The following is a 21,605-nucleotide window of genomic DNA, read 5'->3' as shown; positions in this document are numbered from 1 at the left end:
GGCTTCCTGGAAGAGGGAGTGGGGAGCAGGCTGGGGGTTGTGCCTCAGAGCCTAGCCATGTGTTTGGTGCCCAGACACCTTGGCCAAGGCTGGGAGAGGAAGGGGCTGGCAGCATGGACTGAGAGTCCCAGCTTCCCTGCTTACTAGTTGTTGTGACCTTGGAGAATCACTCCCCCTTCTCTGAGCCTTCATTTTGTCCTCTGTAAAATGGGGAGAATGCGCCTATCTAGCAGGGAAGCTGTGAGGATAAAACTGAATGGCAGTTATTAAAAATTCTTTGCAAACACTAAAAGGCTGGTAGAGAGGGAAGGTTTACCCTCAAGGGTGCTGGGCCCCTGGCCTGGCCTCTCAAGATCACAACAGATGGTCATAGCTTGTCTGTGGCCCTGACCGCGGACACAGGCAGGGATTTCTGCACTCTCCCCTCCCCCCAGCGCATGTGCACACACACAACCCAGATGGGGGCCACTTGGCTGGCCTCCTGCTGTTTGGCATTTGACATATGAGGAGTCCAGGGCCAGAGCACACCCCCCCCACCCCAGCCAGCCCCATCCCAGAGAGGAGCCAGACTGGCGGGGAGGCCTTACTACCTCAAGGAAGCAGGATCCCAAGGGCCCTGATCTCTTTACCATGTGTCCGGTGGCCTTTGATGGGAATTCCATTGCCCCTTTTGTCCCCTCTCAGAGGCCTGGCTGGGGAAAGAGAGAAGGAGGAAGATTTTTTTTGGGGGGGGAAAAGCCAGGTGGGGTCCCTGGGGGCTGGGCTGAGTGCCCTTCAGCTCCAGTCAGATCAGGGCTGGGTATTTTCTCTGGTTTTCACAGACACAAATTCCCCTGTCTGCTCCTGAATAAGTTCCCTGGCTTTGCCTCTTGCTACTCTGAATAGCTGGTGTGAGCTCAAATTTAGTCACCTGGATTTTTTTTCTTTATTTGGACACAGAGGTACTTTTAAGCCTCTTTGGTCATTTATCCATCCATCCATTCATTTATCCATCCATCCATCCATCTACCCATCCATCCATCTATTCATCCAGGCATCCATTCATTCATTTATCTAGGCATTTATCCATCCAGGCATCCGTTCATCCACTATACAGAGTCTATTAAGAACTTACTGTGTGCTTGGCAGTGACCTAGGTTCTTGGGAAATGAAGTGAACAAAGCCAAGTACCTGCTTTCATGCAACTTTCCAGTGGGTAAAAGACGATAAAGCAACAAGTAGGTCAGATTATGATGAGTACTACAGAGAACATCAAGTTGGGGGGTCTGGGTCTGCTGTGATGACAGCTAAGCAGAGGCCTGGAGTGAGGGAGGGTGAGTCGTGTGGAGATCTGGGGAAATAGTATCGAGAGCACCAAGCGCAGCAAGGCCAGGGCCTCTGAGTATGAGCAAAGCCAGTGTGGAGGGAGCAGTGAGGAAGCCACTGTGTTTGGAGGGGAGGCCCCAGGGACAGTGGCAGGAGGGGAGGACTGGAGGTGAAGGGAAGAGGATGGGAAGGATGAGGTTGGCCACTGGAAGGACTCTGACTTTTACTCTCTGTGACGTAGGAGACTCTGGAAGTTTCCAGGTGGAAGAATGACATGCTCAGACATGTTTTCAAAGGTCCTGTGGCTGCGTGTTGAGACTGGAGAGTGGGGGACAAGGGTGGGCGTGGGAGGGGAGATGGCAGGCTGCTGCCATCCTCTGGGTGAGAGGTAGTTGTGGTTTGGAGAGATTTGGAAGCCAGGGCCAGTCTGATTTGCTGGTCTGAGGTGTGAAAGAGAGGGGTTAGAGACAGCCCCACAGTTTCTGACCTGAGCACTTAGAAACGATGAGGCTGCCATTTCCTGAGATGGGGAAGACTTGGGGTGAGGGAGTGAGAAACTCAGAAGTTTGATTGGGACATATCAGTTGTGCCCATTTAAGTGGGAGGGTCAGAGAGAAGTTTGACTATGCCAGTAGGGTGTGTGTGAGGGAAAACTAGGCTGGAGCCAGTGGTCAAGGCCATGAGCCTGGATGGGGTCTCCAAGAAATTAATGTGGAGAGAAGGATCCAAGACAACCTTGGGCTCAGCAAGGCTCAAAAGGGAGGGGGTGAAAGGAGGGCATGAAAGAAATAAAGGAGGAGACGGGGTGGGGCACCCAGTGAAGAAACTTCAGGAAGGAAGGGTGATCAGCTAAGTCCAGTGCCGCTGAGCTGAGGACTGGCCCTCAGACTGTCAGATTTAACAACACGCACGCAGGCAGCTGGAGTGCTGGGTATGAAAACTGGTTGGAAGGGGTTCAAGTAAGAATGGGAAGGGAGGAATCAGAAATTGTAGTATAGGTATCTTTTAAATTGTTTTTTATTTTGGTAGAAAGCAAGCAGAGAGCAATAGGATGTAGTTGGAAGAGGATCAAGTGATTCTTTTGAGCTCCCTTGACCCCGAGATGGGAGAAGGAGCAGCCTGTTTGTGGGCTGAAGAGGGTGAGCGGTAAAGGGGGAGATTGATCACGCAGAAGAGGGGAGACTGGAGGGAACCCAGTCCAAGCTTTGAAAAGGGATGGGATCCAGGAGCAAGAGGAAGAACAATCTCTGTTCTTGTTGCCAGGAGGGACTTTCTCTGGCTCCCCCAAAAGGCAAGGGGTCAGTTAGGACTGGAGTGGCCAAGGAGGATGCATCAAAGAGGAAGGGACTGCCGTAGGCCCTGAAAGATGGAAAAGTGATGGTTGGCAGAGGGAGGCTTTCCAGTGGGTGGCCTTGGGTAAGCAAGGCAATGTAGGCCAGAATGAGCAAGCAGGGCTGTTTTCCAGGTTTCTTTTGGCTCCAACCATTGCGACCTCCTGGCATGCATCCCCTTCCTCATCTCCCTAGGCCGTCCTGTCTCCCTTTCCCAGCTTCAAGTTCTCCACCATTCTCCAGCCAAGAAGCAAATTTGGGGACTGGGAAGAGAGTGTTCAAATCTGCTGACTGGACTCCCGCTCCCCTGGGATCTGCTCCTCAACTGATATCCTTGCCTTCCCACAGCCTGTGGGGGTAGAAACCAATGGCCAGAAGGAGGAGGCCCTCTTTCTGAGTTTGGGCAAGTGGGACCAAACCCTGGGACTCAGTTTTATATTTTCTTGGGTGGGGTGTTGGGCTTCCCTGGTGGCTCGGCCTACAGTGTGGGAGACCTGGGTTTGATGCCTGGGTTGGGAAGATCCCCTGGAGGAGGGCATGGCTACCCACTCCAGTGTTCTTGGCCTGGAGAATCCCATGGACAGAGGACCCTGGGGGGCTACAGTCCATGCGGTTACAAAGAGTTGGACACGACTGAGCGACAGCACAGTGGGTGGGGTGTTTGCGGCAAGCGATGACAGGGACGTGCTGGCACTCCCTGCTCAGCCCAGCGGCCGAGGACACACCCCAGTGCTCTCTGCCTGCAGAGACCCATTTTAGGTGCTGCTGATCCCCTGCCACCGCCAAAAATAGGCTCCACTGCTTCCAGAATTGATTCTTTTCTTTCTTGCTTTTCCCTCTCTTTCTTTTTAAGGTTTTTTTTTTTTGTTTTTTTTTTTTTTGGTATGTGAACTACTTTTAAAGTCTTTACTGAATTTGTTACAGTATTGTTTCTGTTTTATGTTTTGGTTTTTTGACCCTGGGGCATGTGGGATCTTAGTTCCCCAAAAGGGATGGAACGCACACCCGCTGCATTGAAAGCAGAGTCTTAACTACTGGGAAATCCCTCCCCTTCTTTCTTTCTCTTCCTTCCCTTCTTTCCTTCTTCCTTTTCCTTTCTCTTCATCCATCTTTCTTTCCTTCTTCCTTTTCTTTTCTCTTCCTTTCTATGGACATGATCATGCTCACCTTATCTTCCCTGTTAGATGATAGAATCACGAGGAAGGGTCACAGTCCGATCCATTTTGCCCCTCTGACAGCTGCTGCTCAGTGGCCAGCACTCTGAGGGTATTAATATGTGGAGGTGTTTTCTGGCTGGATGCGAGCAAGACAGTGAACCTGCAGAAAACGGGCTCCAGCCCCTGGGCCGCAGAGTTCTGTAGCTGCCTTTCAGGCCTCCTTTGGTTCATCCCCTAAGCACTTCTTGAGCCCTACCTTGTGTCCAAGGCAGGGTGCTGGGGGCCCAGCTGTGCTGAGGCTGCACTCTGACCAGACTTGGGGAACAGCTTCCTGAGGTGGGCACAAGAGCCGAGGCAGGCAACCCGTCCTGTCCTCCAGAGTCCCCTGCGTGTCCTCCCTGTCCTCTCCTCTTGCAGTAACGGGGTTGGCACAAGGTGGGTCAGGGCCCAGTGGATGGGGAAACAGTCCCTTTCAAGCTCTGCCGGCAGCTAGAGAACCATTACACCCCCCTCACCCCCCCAACCACCACCACCCAGGGCACCAGTTGTGAGCAGGAGACAAAAAGCCAGGACAAAAGGCCTGTGGGAGCCGTGGCGAGTAGATTAATGAGATTTCCATACGAGGCCCAACAATAGGATTCTCCACTCCAGCCCCTTTGTCCCAGGCTGAGGTAATGGAGCACGAGGAGCTGGCCCAGGAAGGCGACATCCACACAGGCCCTTGTCCTCACACGCCTGGAGCCCCAGCACAGCTGCCCCTCCTTCCGGCCCTGCCCCCAGCCCCGTGGCTGAGGGAACTCTGAACCGAAGAGAAGGGGTGTTACAGGTCTTCTGAGGGAGCTGGAGGGGTGTATTGGCGTCCCTTCCATCTCAGCCTGTATAAAAGTTCCTGGCGAGAGAAAGTTTGCTGTCTACCATCTATACGGTCTCACTTGACAGCTGAAGAAAAGTGAGGCTTGGCGAGGTTAGGTGTCTTGCCAGTGGTCACACAGGGGCCGCTCAGGGTATCTGCTGCCTCTTGAGGCCACAGTGGGGGCGGAGGAGCGTTTGAGGCCTGTGTGAGGGAGAAACACACTCCTCCTGCAGGTGCCCCTTTCTCTTACACACCTCTACCTTGGTGCTCCCCTTCTGACACCAGATGTGAGGGTTTTCCACACACCAGCCCGTTCTGGGACAGCAGCAGGGTGTCCCACACATTTAACTCAGTCCTGACACAACTGGCCTTGTGGTAGCGGCAGATCCCAAGGGGTAAGGGGGGCCCCACAAAACTGCCCCCTTCAGGCGCCAGTCACACATCCAGACTGTTACCTGTGCTTCTGACTGATGGGCATAAATCAGAGGTTCCTATGACCCTCTTCTCGGATTGATGAATTTGCTAGAATGGCTCACAGATCTCATGAAACCAGTTTACTTACTAGATTATCAGCTTAAGTCAGAAGCAGCCAGATGGAAGAGATGTACAGGGCGGGCATGTGGGAAGATGCCCAGAGCCTCTATGCCCTCTCCCAGCGGCCACCCAACCACTCCTCCCCAGAAGTTCTCCCAACCCCATCTAGTGACTAAACCATTGGCCACTGGTGATTGAGCTCAACCTCCAGCCCCTCTCCTTTTCCCAGGAGGTGGGGGGGTAGTGTGTCTGTGTTGGGGGCTGAAGGGTCCAACCCTCTAATCATGGCTAGTTCCTCTTGCCATCAGCCTTCATCCTTAGGTTTCCTAGGAGCTTTCCAAAAACCCTCATTAATATAAACTCAAGTGTGGTTGAAGGGGGCTTTTATAAATAACAAGACACTCATTTCATTTTTATTGCTCTGAAGCTATTTCAGGAACTGAGGACAAGAGACCAAATATTATTATGAAGGATGCTCCTGTCACGCTTATGCTTAGGAAATTCCAAGGGTTTGGAGAGCTGTGAGCCAGGAGGAGTGGATGAAGACTAAATATATATTTCTTTTCAAAAAGTATTTATTTTTGGCTCTGCTGGGTCTTTACTGTTGCATGGGCTGTTCTCTAGTCCAGTGAGCAGGGGCCGCCTTCCAGCTGCAATGCACAGGCCTCTCACTGTGGAGGCTTCTCTTGTTGCAGAGCACAGGCCCTAGAGCTTGCAGGTTTCAGTTGCTGCAGCACGCAAGCTCAGTAGTTGTGGCTCGAGGGTTCCAGAGCACAGGCCCAATAGTTGCGACAAGCAGGCCTCGGTGCTCTGCAGCATGTGGGACCCCCCGGATCAGGGACTGAACCCGTGTCAATCCCTGATTGGCAGGTGGATTCTTTACCACTGAGCCACCAGGGAAACCCTAAATATGTATTTCTTATTGTAAATCACACTACCACAACCTGTGTCAGGCCTGATGCAGTGTCCTTGGCCTGGTCCACAGGGATGGGAGAGGCCCATGAGGGCTGAGATCAGTGCACTGAGTGCCTTGGCCATTTGTAAAGGCCCAGACACTCCCTCTTTGATCCTGGAAGACTTCTTGCAAATGAGGGGAGGGTTTATAGAATTCTTTCCTCCTCTTTCATCCAGCAATCCTTTCTGTTACTATTTATTGGTCACCTATGTCTGGGGAGGCCTTACAAATAGCTGTGAAAAGAAGAGAAGCGAAAAGCAAAGGAGAAAAGGAAAGATATAAGCATCTGAATGCAGAGTTCCAAAGAATAGCAAGAAGAGATAAGAAAGCCTTCCTCAGTGATCAATGGAAAGAAGTAGAGGAAAATAACAGAATGGGAAAGACTAGAGATCTCTTCAAGAAAATTAGAGATACCAAGGAAACATTTCATGCAAAGATGGGCTCGATAAAGGACAGAAACGGTATGGACCTAACAGAAGCAGAAGATATTAAGAAGAGGTGGCAAGAATACACAGAAGAACTGTACAAAAAAGATCTTCATGACGCAGATAATCACGATGGTGTGATCACTCACCTAGAGCCAGACATTCTAGAATGTGAAGTGGGCCTTAGAAAGCATCACTATGAGCAAAGCTAGTGGAGGTGATGGAATTCTAGTTGAGCTATTTCAAATCCTGAAAGATGATGCTGTGAAAGTGCTGCACTCAATATGCCAGCAAATCTGGAAAACTCAGCAGTGGCCACAGGACTGGAAAAGGTCAGTTTTCATTCCAATCCCAAAGAAAGGCAATGCCAATGAAGGCTCAAACTACCGCACAATTGCACTCATCTCACACGCTAGTAAAGTAATGCTCAAAATTCTCCAAGCCAGGCTTCAGCAATACGTGAACCGTGAACTTCCAGATGTTCAAGCTGGTTTTAGAAAAGGCAGAGGAACCAGAGTTCAAATTGCCAACATCCACTGGATCATTGAAAAAGCAAGAGAGTTCCAGAAAAACATCTATTTCTGCTTTATTGATATGCCAAAGCCTTTGACTGTGTGGATCACAATAAACTGTGGAAAATTCTGAAAGAGATGGGAATACCAGACCACCTGACCTGCCTTTTGAGAAACCTGTATGCAGGTCAGGAAGCAACAGTTAGAACTGGACATGGAACAACAGACTGGTTCCAAATAGGAAAAGAAGTACATCAAGGCTGTATATTGTCACCCTGCTTATTTAACTTATATGCAGAGTACATGAGAAACGCTGAGCTGGAAGGAGCACAAGCTGGAATCAAGATTGCCGGGAGAAATATCAATAACCTCAGATATGCAGATGACACCACCCTTATGGCAGAAAGTGAAGAGGAACTAAAAAGCCTCTTGATGAAAGTGAAAGAGGAGAGTGAAAAAGTTGGCTTAAAGCTCAACATTCAGAAAACGAAGATCATGGCATTCGGTCCCATCACTTCATGGGAAATAGATGGGTAAAGAGTGGAAACAGTGTCAGACTTTATTTTTTTGGGCCCCAAAATCACTGCAGATGGTGACTGCAGCCATGAAATTAAAAGACGCTTACTCCTTGTAAGATAAGTTATGACCAGCCTAGATAGCATATTGAAAAGCAGAGACATTACTTTGCCAACAAAGGTCTGTCTAGTCAAGGCTATGGTTTTCCCTGTGGTCATGTATGGATGTGAGAGTTGGACTGTGAAGAAGGCTGAGCGCTAAAGAATTGATGCTTTTGAACTGTGGTGTTGGAGAAGACTCTTGAGAGTCCCTTGGACTGCAAGGAGATCCAACCAGTCCATTCTGAAGGAGATCAGCCCTGGGATTTCTTTGGAGGCAATGATGCTGAAGCTGAAACTCCAGTACTTTGGCCACCTCATGCGACGAGTTGACTCCTTGGAAAAGACTCTGATGCTGGGAGGGACTGGGGGCAGGAGAAGGGGACGACAGATGATGAGATGGCTGGATGGCATCACTGACTTGATGGACGTGAGTTTGAGTGAACTCTGGGAGTTTGTGATGGACAGGGAGGCCTGGCGTGCTGCGATTCATGGGGTTGCAAAGTTAGACACGACTGAGTGACTGAACTGAACTGATGAGTTAGGACTGGACTCTGTGTGGAGTCGCGCAGAGTTTCAGCCTTCAAGGGTCCACAGACAAAAAGCTGAAGTGACATTTTCTCCACAGAGCCCCAGCCACCCCCAGTGAAGGCAGAAGACTCAAATAAGGAACTGTCTGCACAGCCTAGGGGTGTGGATGCTTATCAGATGACGAGTGTGCTGGGAAAGGACAGCTCTCCTTGGGCTGCTTTGCAGTGAGAGGATGCACATTCTCCTGCCTGTGGGGGCACTGGTGACTGGGGCTCCCCCAGGAGAAGATTGCAGGTTTGAAGTGTAAACATGCAGCTCTTTGAGGTGTAGCCACATTTCCGGGCAAACACAGAAATGTTTCCATAGGGCCAAGGTAATGGGCCTTGGAGGCTGGGCCGTGTCACGGCCTCAGGCTCTTCTTTGGCTGTGAGTACCAAGGACTGGACCAGGGAGCCAGTGCAACCAAGAAGTACGGGCCTGGGGTCTGTACTTACACTGCTGGGGTCTGAATCCTGCTCCCCTTGGTACAAGCCGGGTGACCTTAGGATGTATCAGTCTCTCTGTACCTCAGTCGCTTCACCTGCCAAATGGGGATTGAGACAATAGTATTTCTCATGAGGCTCTTATGAGGGCTATGCCAGATAGTGCATAAAGCAGTGGGGGCTGGCTCTCCCCCACTGGGGAAGCAGCATAAGGACCAGTCTGTATATTAGAGCTGGAAGGAACCTCCCTCACAGAGCATTCTCCACATTCCCCCAACCTCAAGGGGAAGTGACTTGTTCAGATTCACTCAGCAAGGTTGGGCCACTGCTCAGGTTTCTAACTGTAATATTTATCATACTACTTTGTACCTGACTCAGGATTCTGTATTTATTTGGCCACGTCAGATCTGGGCTCTCCAGCTGTGGTGGTTGGGCTCAGTAGTTGCACTGTGTGGGCTTAGTTGCCCTAAGGGATGTGGGATCTTAGTTCCCTGACCAGGGATCGAACCCTTGTCCCCTGCATTGCTAGGCAGATTCTTTAATCACTGGCCCATCAGAGAAATCCATATTTATCTTTTTAAATCCTCATAGTCACTGTGCAGGGCAAATGTTATGCTGTTTTTTAACAGATGGAGAAATTGAGCTTCAGTGACATCCGGCAGTCGGCCCAGCCTAACACTGTAAGGGTCAGAGCCTCATTTCAAATCCAGTTCTCTGATTTGAAACCCACATTTTCCCTCAAGTCCCTGGGGCGTGTCTTAATGTCTAGCTCAGCTGATACAGGGACTGGAGTATGCCCTATGAACCTGGGGAGGAGGTGGGGTGCCTCTTCAGGGAAGATCCCTCCTGCTCCCGTGGGAAGCAGACAACAGAAAGGCCCCCGCATCTCTGTGAGGAGAGGGCTGTAATTGGCCTGAGGGCTGGGACAGGGAGACAGCATGCTCTGGCTGCTCTCACTGCAGATAGTATCATGCAGGTAGATGGTGATGCTTCAGGGAAGAATGGAGGAGGAGGACAAGAGAGATGGGCTGGTAGTCAGTGGAGGGCTTAGGGTCAAGGAAGTTTTTTTGAAGCTGGGAAAAAATTAAGCTTGCTGTGGGGGCAGAGCCAGGGCATGGTAGTGGGGAAGGACAGTTAATTAATGGAGCAAGGTCCCAGCCTAGGCTGGAGAGGTTGAGCTGAGCTTGAGAGACCTCTCAGGCCTCCTAGTCTCTAAAATGGATGCAGATATAGATAAATGTGAAAACAGAAGGCCCGAGGTGATGGAGACGTGCCCCCAGCTACAATGGAAGGGAACTGCCTGGGAGCAGGCCTGTGTCTGAGCAGATTGAGGGTAGAGATCAAGTGGGTAGGATGAGCTGCAGGGGCTGGGAAACCTCAGAACGGGCTGAGTGCAGAGCAGATGAGATAGACCGGTGTGGAACTGGCAGGACAGGTTTAGAGGGCCAGAGGTAGTGGGTTTCTGGAGTCCACAAGGGCTGAGGTGGGAGAGATTCAGTGTAGACCACGGTCTGGAGAGTGCAGACCTGAGTGAAGACCACTGCCAGCCAGGGCAGGAGCTGGTGAGAGGGGCTGGGAAGATACCCCATGATGCCAGTGAGGAGGAGCAGCAGATCTGGCAGGTGAAGGAAATGCATGTGAACAAGCCCAGACCCAGAATCTTCTTTGCTGTGTCTGTGTCTGTCCTGGGAGGGACCACCTTTCCTTCCAGCATGCCCAGTTAACAAGTTCAGGGAGAGTGCTCTCTCTTTTCTCTATGTTAAGGAGCCAAAGCATACATAATAATGAACAAAACAACAACAACAACATAAAACAGGTTCTGGGCCCATGTCGTAGCACAATCTGTACAATTCTGATGTCACCACATATGACCCTGCAACAGGAACCGCTTGAAATTTCTGATGTCCCAGGAAATTATCTCCTTTGACATCAGGTAAAGCCTCCATTCTCTGGAGGCCCCTCAGCAGGAGCTGCGCACATGCCTTCCTAACACCTCCCCCTCAGTTCTGCTGTCTCTGCTCGCTCTCTTGCCACTGGTGGCCAGGAGCACCTCTCAGATGGAGGTGAAACAACTCTTAAGAATTCCCCTTTTGGGACATCCCTGGTGGTCCAGTGGTTAAGACTGGGCGCTTCCAATGCAAGGGATGTGGGCTGGATCCCTGATTGGGGAACTAAGATCCCACATGCTGTGCAGTGCAGCCAAAACAAAAAACCTCTTTTAAAGCTCTACTATCTATGGCTCACGCCTTCCCTAGGGCATGGGGATGAGGGTAAACGGTTTTATTTTCAAAGATTGACGTCAGGTCAGTCGTAAGAGGTGGTGCAGTCAAGCTACTACAAGTAAGGGCAATTGCCTGAGAAGCAATCTGATAATTTTCAAACTCTTCTTGTACCACCGCCCCCACATATACCCACTGCCAGGGTTCTGGTGACCCAGTAGTTCTTGGTACTCCCCGGAGGCTTGCAGTGTATGGTTATATAGGTTATGCCCTGCACGTAAGTCCTACTTCTCAAGGGGCACAGGTATCATCACAGACACAGATTTGTTTTGACTATCACAGTTTCTCAGACGGTGGCAGTAAGGCATCTTGAGGTGGGGAAGAGGACATATGAGCTATTCTAGCCCTAGCTTCCTCAATGCACTGTGCTCCGAGTCTTTGAATTGCTGGAATCCTCTAGCCTGTCAGGTCAACTTGGCCTCTCACCCTTTAAGTTCCAGTAAAGACACCCCTCCCTGGCGAGGCCATCTCGACTAGGCACAATACATTCCCCCGAGCCCTAGAACTCTGGACACACACCTCTGGTTTTCCACCTCATAAAGGATGTCATCTCTTCTGGCTGAAACATCATATTCACTTTTCAATCTGCTCTCATGCCTAGCACAGCTTTTAGTATGTGCTCAGTAAAATTTTGTTGAAGCAAGAATATTGACCTGTAAGCTTATCAAAATCTTAGGACTGAGAAATAATCATTAGCAAAAACTGTCTGGAATGTCATGTGCCCATTTAGTCTTTGAGCTGTTGTTCTCAGATCAAGCAAACGAACTGGAGCCATACAGCTGGAAAGTGCCATTCCCCAGGCCTTGAATACCTTTTACCAGTTTGGCCCATACCTGGACTGGTGCTGAGGGACAGTGTATGAAATAAATACTTCTGCAGTATTTATATCATGACCACCTAAGAGGCCATTTCCTGAGGTCCATGAAAAAAAGTTCTATGATCTCTATGCCAGGAATATTTTGCTTGTTTTGAGTATGATAGTGTGTTTTACTTTGCAGAATTATTTGGTTCCTGGGAAGTGCAGATAAACTTGTGACCAACTTTGTTTTGTAATATTCACTTTTATTTATTTGGCTGTGCTGGGTCTTAGTTGTGACACACAGGATCTTCATTGCCACAAATGGGATCTTTTGTTGAAGCATGCGATCTCTTAGGTGGGATATGAGACTTAGTTCCCTGACCAGGGACTGAACTCGGACCCCCTGCATTGCGAGTCTTAGCCACTGTACCAGTAGGGAAATACCATTTCTACGATGGGCACTAACTTTGTCCCATCTTCTCCAGAAGACATTTATGTTTATTCGAAACAACCTTTTTGTATTGTGCTGAAACATTCTGGGAACGAGGCAGGTGGCAGCACCTGCTCTGGGTATGCAACCATCACGAGCAGAGTTGGGTCTGGAACCCAGGTGCTCTGACTCCATCAGGTAGATACAAGAAACCACGTGGAAAGGAAGTGATGCTTCTGGGTCAGCCTCTGGGGTTTCCCAGGGACAGTGAGACTCTGCCACAGACACCATCCTTCACTACAGTAGGTCTGAGAGGACCGTGTGTCCTCGAGTGCATGGCTGGAGGCACCAGGACAAAACAATAGTCATTGCCTAGGTGAGGTTGCTGCTGCTAAGTCGCTTCAGTCGTGTCGGACTCTGTGCGACCCCATAGACGGCAGCCCACCGGCTCCCCCATCCCTGGGATTCTCCAGGCAAGTACACTGGAATGGGTTGCCATTTCCTTCTCCACTAGGTGAGGTTAGGACCCAAAAAACCATCATTTTCAGATGCATCTTGGTTCTGAGGGAAGTATTTTCAGACAACTTTAATTGTGGGACAAGACAAATACGGTGATTTTGGTGCCTGAAGATGGCCCGGGTAGGGTGGAAAGCTGTGGGTGGATGCGGGAAAACCAGCCTGTCCCAAGCTATGGTTTAAGAAGGTCCGCCTGCGGCTGGCAGTCGGTGGGTCCTTAGAGGCTCTTCAGGATCTCACTAGCCGCTTCTCTTGCCTGCAGCTCTGTCGAAGATGCACTGGACACCGGAACACGCCCAGCCCCTCAACCAGTGGCCAGAGCAGCACCTGGACGTCTCCTCCACCACCCCGTCGCCGGCCCACAAGTTGGAGTTGCCCCCTGGGGGTCGCCAGCGCTGCCACTATGCTTGGGCACACGACGACATCTCTGCCCTCACTGCCTCCAACCTCCTCAAGCGCTACGCCGAAAAGTACTCGGGGGTCCTGGACTCGCCCTACGAGCGCCCCACCCTGGGCGGCTACGGCGACGCCGCCTTCCTCAACGGCGCCAAGGGGGACCCCGAACCCTGGCCGGGACCAGAGACTCCTTACCCCTTGGCCTCGCTCCACGAGGGCCTCCCGGGAACCAAGTCGGGCGGTGGGGGCGGCTCCGGGGGTCTCGGCGGTTCCCCGGTTTTAGCCGGAAACCTGCCTGAACCCCTCTACGCCGGCAACGCGTGCGGGGGCCCGTCGGCGGCGCCGGAGTACGCGGCGGGCTACGGAGCAGGGTACCTGGCGCCGGGTTACTGCGCGCAGACAGGCGCCGCGCTGCCCCCGCCGCCCCCGGCCGCGCTCCTGCAGCCCCCGCCCCCGCCGGGCTACGGCCCCTCTGGGTCTCTGTACAACTACCCCGCAGGGGGCTACGCCGCGCAGCCGGGTTACGGGGCCCTCCCGCCGCCGCCCGCTCCGCCCCCGGCCCCCTACCTGACCTCCGGTCTGGCGGCGCCCACGCCTCTGCCCACGCCCGCCCCACCCCGGCCGTCACCCGCCTCCTACGGTTTCCAGGGGGTAGCGGAGGCCGGGGTGTCGCTGAAGCGCAAGGCTACAGACGAGGGAGCCGAAGGCCGCTACCGCAAGTACGCCTTCGAGCCCGCCAAAGCCCCGGCGGCCGACGGCACCTCCTACCCCGCCGCGGACAACGGCGAGTGTCGGGGCAATGGGTTCCGGGTGAAGCCGCCAGGAGCGGCGGAGGAGGCGTCAGGCAAGTACGCTGGTGGCGTCCCTCTCAAAGTCCTGGGCTCCCCCGTCTACGGCCCGCAGCTTGAGCCCTTTGAGAAGTTTTCAGAGCGGGCCCCGGCGCCGGCTCCCCGCGGGGGCTTCGCGGTGCCGTCAGGAGAGCCTCCTAAAGGTGTGGACCAGGGAGCTCTGGAGCTAGCGACCAGCAAGATGGTGGACTGCGGACCGCCGGTGCAGTGGGCGGACGTGGCGGGCCAGGGCGCGCTCAAGGCGGCGCTGGAGGAGGAGCTGGTGTGGCCATTGCTGAGGCCGCCCACCTACCCCGGCAGCCCGCGTCCGCCGCGGACCGTGCTGCTCTTCGGACCGCGGGGCGCTGGCAAAGCGCTGCTGGGCCGCTGCCTGGCGACGCAACTGGGCGCCACACTACTGCGCCTGCGCGGAGGTACGCTGGTCGCGCCGGGCGCTGCCGAAGGCGCGCGCCTCCTTCAGGCCGCCTTCGCGGCTGCGCGCTGCCGCCCGCCCGCGGTACTCCTCATCAGCGAGCTGGACGCGCTGCTGTCAGTCCGGGACGACGGCACGGCCGCCGCAGGCGCGCTGCAGGCGCCGCTCCTGGCCTGTCTGGACGGCGGCTGCGGTGCGGGAGCCGACGGCGTGCTGGTCGTGGGCACCACTTCGCGGCCCGCGGCTCTGGACGAGGCAACCCGCCGGCGCTTCGCTCTCCGCTTCTACGTGACGCTGCCCGACGGCCCGGCCCGCGGGCAGATCCTGCAGCGGGCGCTGGCCCAGCAGGGCTGCGCGCTGAGCGAGCGGGAGCTGGCCGCCTTGGTGCAGGGCACCCAGGGCTTCTCTGGGGGCGAGCTGGGGCAGCTGTGCCAGCAGGCGGCGGCCGGGGCAGGCCTGCCGGGTTTGCAGCGCCCCATCTCCTATAAGGACATGGAGGCAGCGCTGGCCAAGGTGGGCCCTAGGGCCTCACCCAAGGACCTGGACTCGTTCGTGGAGTGGGACAAAATGTACGGTTTCGGACATTGATGGCGCACCAGGAGGCCCAGGGAGCTGCCGCCCACTCCCGGCCCCTCTGTTTGTGAAGGGTCTTCTTTAACCCCACCGGGCTGGGGCGTGCCGGAGTGAGGGGTGTGGGGTGGGGGAGTGGAGGGGGCTGCCGGTGGTTTTTGTTTTTTTTTTTTCCCGTGGGAAGGAAAATGCTTGTGCTGGGCAGAGAGATGCCATATGCGCTGTGTACTCAGGTTTTTTCCTATTTATTGTGGACGGGAAGCTCGCCATCTCTGCCCCGCGGAAGACTGGCCCCGGGGCCTAAGGAACTCCTGCTCTCTCGCCACAATCCTTTTGTCTCCTCGCTGTCTGAATGGCTCCCTCTCCTTTCCCCTCGTCTCCCTTTCTCTGCTTCTGGTAGTTTTCTTTCTCCGTCGCTTTGTCACTAACCATACACCCTTCTCGCTCCCCGCCCTGTCTCTCCATCACCTTCAGTGCTTCCGTTTCTGTCCCTTGCTCTCTAGCCTCTCTGTGTCTTGGTCCCTCTCCCTGCCTTCTGTCTCACATTCAAAGACTGCAGTGTCCCTTTGCGGAAGATCCGGAGGTTAAGGGGCTGAGGAGGAGGGGGTTCCCTTCACCCCTTATCCCTCATCCAGCTGAAACCTTCGGTCTGTGGGAGTCAAGCAAAAAAGAAAAACACCCAAAGAAGGGGGTTTTGTTGTTGTTTTTGAGGAGGAAAATTCCAGAAATGTAGCTTGTTTAATATTTTAGGCCTCTTATTTTTGTAAGATGTGTAGAATTTGCTGTTTTTCTTTTGACAACTCAGGAAGAAACTGACCTCAGAAAGAATGTTAGATTTTGGCTGCTTTCCTGTGTATGTTCCCCCCACCCCCAGCCCTTCAACCCCTTCAGCCCTAGGGAAGCAGATTCTCAGAAGACTCAGAAAGTGAGACCTGAGGGGAAGGGGAGAGGAAGACCGAGAGGCCACACTCCAACCCCTGCGCTTCTTGGGACAGAAGCAGAATGTATTGCAGGGGCCGCCTCCTCAGGGCCAAGGTTGTAGGCAGAGGTGATGAGGACTGAGTTGTGGCATTTGGAAGGAGGCAGGTCTTGCTCCCTTCCTGCTGCTCTTCCTGTAGGCCCCACCCCTCAGCTGAGTGGGGTGTTTTGTGTGCGGGGTTGGTTACCCAGAGTTGGGATGCCCTTGCCCACCGCCTGCCCCAGACCTAGCGGGTAGGCTGAGAGGGCCCAAATGGGAAGGTGAGCCGGGTGGAAATTCCCCAGAGAGGTCATCCCACCTGGTCCCTGTCTAGGCAGAGGTCTCCTGTAACTTATGCTAAGAAGATTTCCTCCAGAGGGAAGGTAGTCTGGCCATAGGTCTGATTGGGCACAGAGTTCACTGCAGACTCAGCCTCCATGGTCTGCTGGGAGGCTCTGAGGAGGGGTGAGTGAGTGTGTGTCCATTGCAGGAGAAGGTTCTTAGGGGACTCTTACCTCTCCTGTTCTCTTAGGGTCCTAGGTCTAGAACTCCAGGGGCTACGAGAGGGTGAAGGAGATGGGCAGCTGTGTTCCCCTGAATAAACATTGGACTTTTATTCTCAGTCCCACCCAAACTCTCCACCAGAGGCCCAGGCTTAGGCACCCTTCCTTGTGAGAACTGTATTCTTTTCCCACCAGCTTTCCTGTGATGGGGCTTTGGGGTATTTTGCCCCCCCCCCAACTCTGTTGAGGAGCCCATTTAACAACTCTGACCTTTGGTCCAGAGGTGGGGAAACAAGCCACCACCCCACTTCTCTCTCCCACTACCCTAGCCTCCCTTGTTTCTCACCACCTTGACAGCCCCTCCAGTGTCTCCCACCTCCCACTCCCAGCTGGAAGGAAGTCCAAGGGGATGTTTCAGGTGCCAAGGTGCTGAGGGTCTGTGCTGGCCTAGGAGTGCTAACAGGAAAGCGGCTCTGTTTTCTCTTCTCCCTCCCCGCCTTGGTCCCTGACCTTCCTTCTGCTCCTTGGAGCTGGCTGGCTGAAGGGCTACGGTGCCTCAAAAGCAGTGGGTGCAGGGTCTTGGCTGTGAAAAGCCCATGGGGGGAGCAGCGAGTGAGCAGGTTCTCTCAGGTGTGTGTATGTATAAGGGGGGTGGGTGGGTGGAGGGCACTGGGGAGGGGGTTTGGGATCTCAGCCATCCCTTCAAGAGGTAGACAGCTCTTGGGGTTGGGGGGGAGCTCACTGACTGAGGCCCACGGCCCCCACCGCCTCCTCTACTGGCCTTGGGGAGCTTTGCACAGGGAGACAGCCCCCGGTCTACTAGCACTACCTCAGGGCACTGGGGCGAGTGGGAGAAGGGCAGGTCCAGCTCTGGCAATGTGGGGGGGCATACCAAAGAATCCAGGGGCAGGGATGGGGGGAGGGCAGGCTGGCTCTCTTCTTCCTTTACCCACGTTGGGGTTGGGGTCCTCCCCTCCAGCTGTAACCATTTCTACCTCATGTTGATGCGTGTTGTACATGGATGTATTTATCTCCTGTTTGATGACGCTCTGCAGTTCGGTCTGTCTACCTCAGAAGAGACTGTATTTTAAAAGAAAGTATGACACAGTATTAAAGCGATGACACGTGGTTTCCAGAGGATTTCTTGGGGGCAGCAGGATGTGGGGAGCCCTCTGGGAAATGCTTGAGCTTCCAGGTCTGCTGGTGCCACAGATGTGGCTCTGTGGGTGTGTTGGTTTCTTCAGCAAAACATGACCATTCCTGTTACTGTGAGTGCCTAGCACACAAGTGAGGCCACCGGGGGAGAAACCTCTTGATCGGGAAGGTCTGCCTGCAATTCTGAGCTCCTAGAGGCTCAGTGTTGGGGCTGACTTAACAGCCTCTGAAGCATGAGTGATGAAGAAGGGCTTATGTGTTTGCTAAGTGAGTGAGTGAGTGGGTGAATGAATAGATGAGTGCTGAAGAGGAAGTTTCACTTAGAAGCTGGCCAGCAGCCCTTGGCCAGAGCTAGGATCATATTCGTACTCCATCCTTGGATGGAGGGAAAGGGGACAGAGGGCAGCGTGGGGACACAGTGTGATCTAGTCTTTCAGGTCACGGGATCCTTCGTCCACCACCATCTGCCAATCCCCAGACTCTGACAAGTCAGCATAAACTGGGACACGAAAAACTGGCGAGGAACATCTTGTTAAAAAGGCTGTATGGAAATGCCCATGTGAGGTTTGGACCCACAACTTCTGAGGACTTGAATGTGCTCAGCAAAATGATCAAAAATGCAGAAGGGACAGGGAAGCAGGCCCCCTGGCTTCCACTGGCCCAGGCTTAGAGCCTATCCAGGGCTTTCAGGAGCCAAAGCCTGCCCATGGCCAGATTGTATGAAGCAGTTTCTGCTTGGAGAGAAACAACTGGTGTTCCTGTGTGTGAGGGCTCCAGCGCAATGAACTACGGGTCAGCGACCCCAACCCTCTTGGCCCTTGGAGGTCCAGACCCCCCTCACCCTCTAGGTGGTTTATTGCACACCTACTCTGTGTAGACAGCACTCAGGATACAGAAGTGGTTAAGTACAGCCTCAGTTCTGGAGAGCCCACATTACCGGATGGGAAAAGCTCAACAATGGATCATTTGAAAATCCAGCTGGATAAAGCTGCTCGAGGAGGGATCTTATCAAAATTTTTATATTCTCACATCTGGCACAGTGTTTGGTGCACATAGAAGACACTGAATAAATGTTGACTAAATCCTCGAATTCATTTCCAGGAAGTGTCCTGATGGAGGATGCACAGGTTATTTCGAGAATGCCCAGAAAAGACCCTAACTCGTGGTGGTGGTGGTACTGGCGCTGGGTCAGAACAGCTTCCTGGACGGGTTTGGGTGGGTTCAGCTTGACAAAGCTATGGAAGCTGGCAACTGTACCATACCTGTGACTATAGTTACAAGAGCATAAAGTGAGGGCAAGAGTGAGGGGAAGGGAGGGGAACAATGGGACCACAAGGCTGCACCAGGAGGCTCTTCCATGCCCCTGAAGAGCTGAGGCTCCTCCATGAAGCCTGTGGGGGGTGGGTGGGGAGGGGGGTTAGTTGCTGGTGGACAAGGACTGATTTGCAAGTGAAGAGTTCACACACCAATTCAACAAATCTTTACCTGAGCACCTGTTATGCACTAGTTGCTACAGGGACAACAGGTAGCCCTTACAGTCAGATGGGGCCGCTTCCCAGGCACAGCGGTAAAGAGTCCACCTGCCAATGCAGGGGACGCAAGACAGGTGGGTTCGATTTGTGGGTCAGGACGATCCTGTGGAGGAGGAAATGTCAAGCCACTCCAGTATTTCCTGGAGGATCCCATGGACAGAGAAGTCTGGTGGGCTACAGTCCACGGGGTCACAAGGAGTTGGACATGACTCAGCACACACACAGTCAAATGGGGGAGACAGTATGAAGGCAGAGCTATAGGGTGCTGTGGGAGCAGATGGGGGTGCCTAGAGAAGACACAGGGCCAAGGGTGTGGGTGGGAGGCAGGGAGGGCATCCCAGAGAGGACTTGTCAGCTGAGCAGTGACTAAGGCAGAGCGGAGAGTGCAGTCCAAGATCTAAAGAAGCACCTGAGCTGAGCTTGCTTGGGGAAAGGAAGCGAGTTCAGTCCCTGTGTGTGGAGGCGGAGTGGGGACTTGAGGATCACTTACTGTGTCCAAACAGAGCATGAGGGTTTGGATGCACTGCGGGAGGACAGGAAAGGGTAGAGTCTCTACATATTTAGTAGGTAATAAGGCTTCCCATGTTGGCTAGTGGTAAAGAACCCGCCGGTCAAAGTAGATGTAAGAGACTTGGGTTCGACCCCTGGGTTTTGAAGATGTCCTGGAGGAGGGCAGGACAACCACTCCAGTACTTTTGCTTGGAGAATCCCATGGACAGAGAAGCCTGGTGGGTAACAGTCCATGGAGTTGCAAAGAATCAGACACCACTGAAGCAACAGCATGCAGGTAATGAGAAAATTTGGGGATTGATTGGATATAGGAAATAAGAGTAAGGGGTCTAAGGCTTCTGGTGGAGGGTGAGGGGCGGTAAATGGGATACAAGAGATGTTGGAGACCTACTAAGTTTGACAGAAATGGGCCAGCCAGGAGGCCTCCAGCGGGCATTTCAATATAAGGGGCCGGGATCCTAGCCTCCAGTCCCCCTACTGATCCCTGGGTATTGAAAACTCACTTCAGCCCCCGGGGTTTTGTGAGATCTTCCCCTCGAAACTCCTGTTTCTGGGTGTTAGGAGATCTTCCTTCTACAAGTTGTGTTGGAGGACCCCTTTCTCATCCCTGGATGTGGGAACCTCGTTCCTCCCACCCATCCCTGGATGTTGGCGCCCCTCCCCCACCCGCGGGCATTCGGAGCTCCTCCCCCCACAGTCGCTGGATCGCAGTCACCGCCCGATGATGGCGGCACGGGCTCCGGCGGGGGCCCTGGCGCTGGCGCTCTGGGTCTGGGCTTTGGCTCCGGCGGGGGCAGTGGACGCCATGGGCCCTCACGCGGCCGTCCGCCTGGCCCAGCTGCTAACCCCGGAGGAGTGCGGCCACTTCCAATCGCTGCTGAAGGCGCCGGAGCCGGACGTCGAGGCTGAGCTGGCCAGGCTTTCGGAGGACCAGCTGGCGCAGCCCGAGCCTGTGCCCACGTCGGCGATGCCAGGCCGACGGCGGCGGAGGCGCGAGGCAGCGGGGAAGCCGGCGGCCGAGCCTGCCGACATGTCCGACGGCTGCCGGGAGGGGCTGGCGGCCTGGCTGGCTGCCGAGGCCCCGTCCTTGTCGTGGGACCGCGTGGCCCGGGCCTTGCGGCGCAGCGGCCGCCCAGACGTGGCCCGGGAGCTGGGCAAGAACCTCCACCAGCAGGCAACACTACAGCTGCGCAAGTTCGGGCAGCCCTACATACCCACCGCCGACGCCCCCGCTGCCCCCGTCCCGGCCCCGGCCCTGCGTTCCCGCCGCTCCTCGGTCCCCGAGCCCAACTGGGACGAGCTGGAGCTGATCGTGGAGCGACTGCCCCAGGGGCCGTATCAGAGGAGCCCCGCGGGCTGGGCCGGGCCGCTGGCTCTGGGCTTCCTCACCGGCTTCGGGGGGGCGCTGGGCGCCGGGGCGCTGCTCATCCTACTCATTCCGTGGATCACCGGCGGCGATGGCGACTGGGTGCGGCTGGGCAGCCCCCGGCCGCCCACCCCGCCCCTGCTTCGGTCCGCCAGGGCTCCTGGCTGTGGGGAAGCGGAGCCACTCTTGACTGCAGAGCCGCTGGCGTCCCCGGCGGCCTGGGCTGCAGGCGGGCCCCATACTTCCTTGCCTCTGTGACTCCAGCTGTGAAATGGGAGCACAGACCTGGTGGCGTGCCGCTTTTGACATATAAAAGTTACAAAACACGTAAAGGTGGGAACGATCAGTTTATCTGTTGGTTGGAAATGACTGCATAGCCAGTGGGGCTGCCAGTGGAAGAGGAGGGGCTCAGGTGCCAGTCTGCCGGCTAGGGTAGGGGAGGCGGGCCCTCCCAATTCGCGTCAGCTTTAGTTCCTTCATCTTGCACTTACTCTTCCGCTAAGAGCTACCATTTATTGAGCACTGTGTGCCAGGCCCTAGGCTAAGCAGTTACATACATTATTTGTTAGCCTCTTTAGAAACCCAAGAAGGAAGGTGTTATCTACATTACACATAAGGAAACTGGTCACAAC

The 21,605-nt window shown here is 54.2% G+C and overlaps 2 protein-coding genes across 4 annotated transcripts in view; both read left to right on the top strand.

The window, feature by feature from the left end:
* FIGNL2 (fidgetin like 2) overlaps positions 1-17,539 on the top strand; it is a 30,555-nt gene extending 13,016 nt beyond the window's left edge. For all 3 annotated transcript variants that reach the window (XM_027542921.1, XM_027542922.1, XM_027542923.1), the window contains exon 2: positions 12,986-17,539. In XM_027542921.1, coding sequence (XP_027398722.1) covers positions 12,997-14,967 — 1,971 coding nt within the window. In that variant the 5' untranslated portion in view covers positions 12,986-12,996 and the 3' untranslated portion in view covers positions 14,968-17,539. The remainder of the gene's footprint in view (positions 1-12,985) is intronic.
* A 2,792-nt stretch (positions 17,540-20,331) lies between these two features.
* On the top strand, positions 20,332-21,231 carry LOC113893577 (uncharacterized protein C12orf81-like). Its single transcript, XM_027543495.1, has one exon. The coding sequence runs from the start codon at positions 20,332-20,334 to the stop codon at positions 21,229-21,231; it is 900 nt and encodes a 299-aa protein (XP_027399296.1).
* The last annotated feature ends 374 nt before the right edge of the window (positions 21,232-21,605 follow it).

Source organism: Bos indicus x Bos taurus, chromosome 5 (genome assembly GCF_003369695.1).
Source record: "Bos indicus x Bos taurus breed Angus x Brahman F1 hybrid chromosome 5, Bos_hybrid_MaternalHap_v2.0, whole genome shotgun sequence".
NCBI lineage: Eukaryota > Metazoa > Chordata > Mammalia > Artiodactyla > Bovidae > Bos > Bos indicus x Bos taurus.
This window is presented reverse-complemented; position numbering and strand designations above follow the sequence as displayed.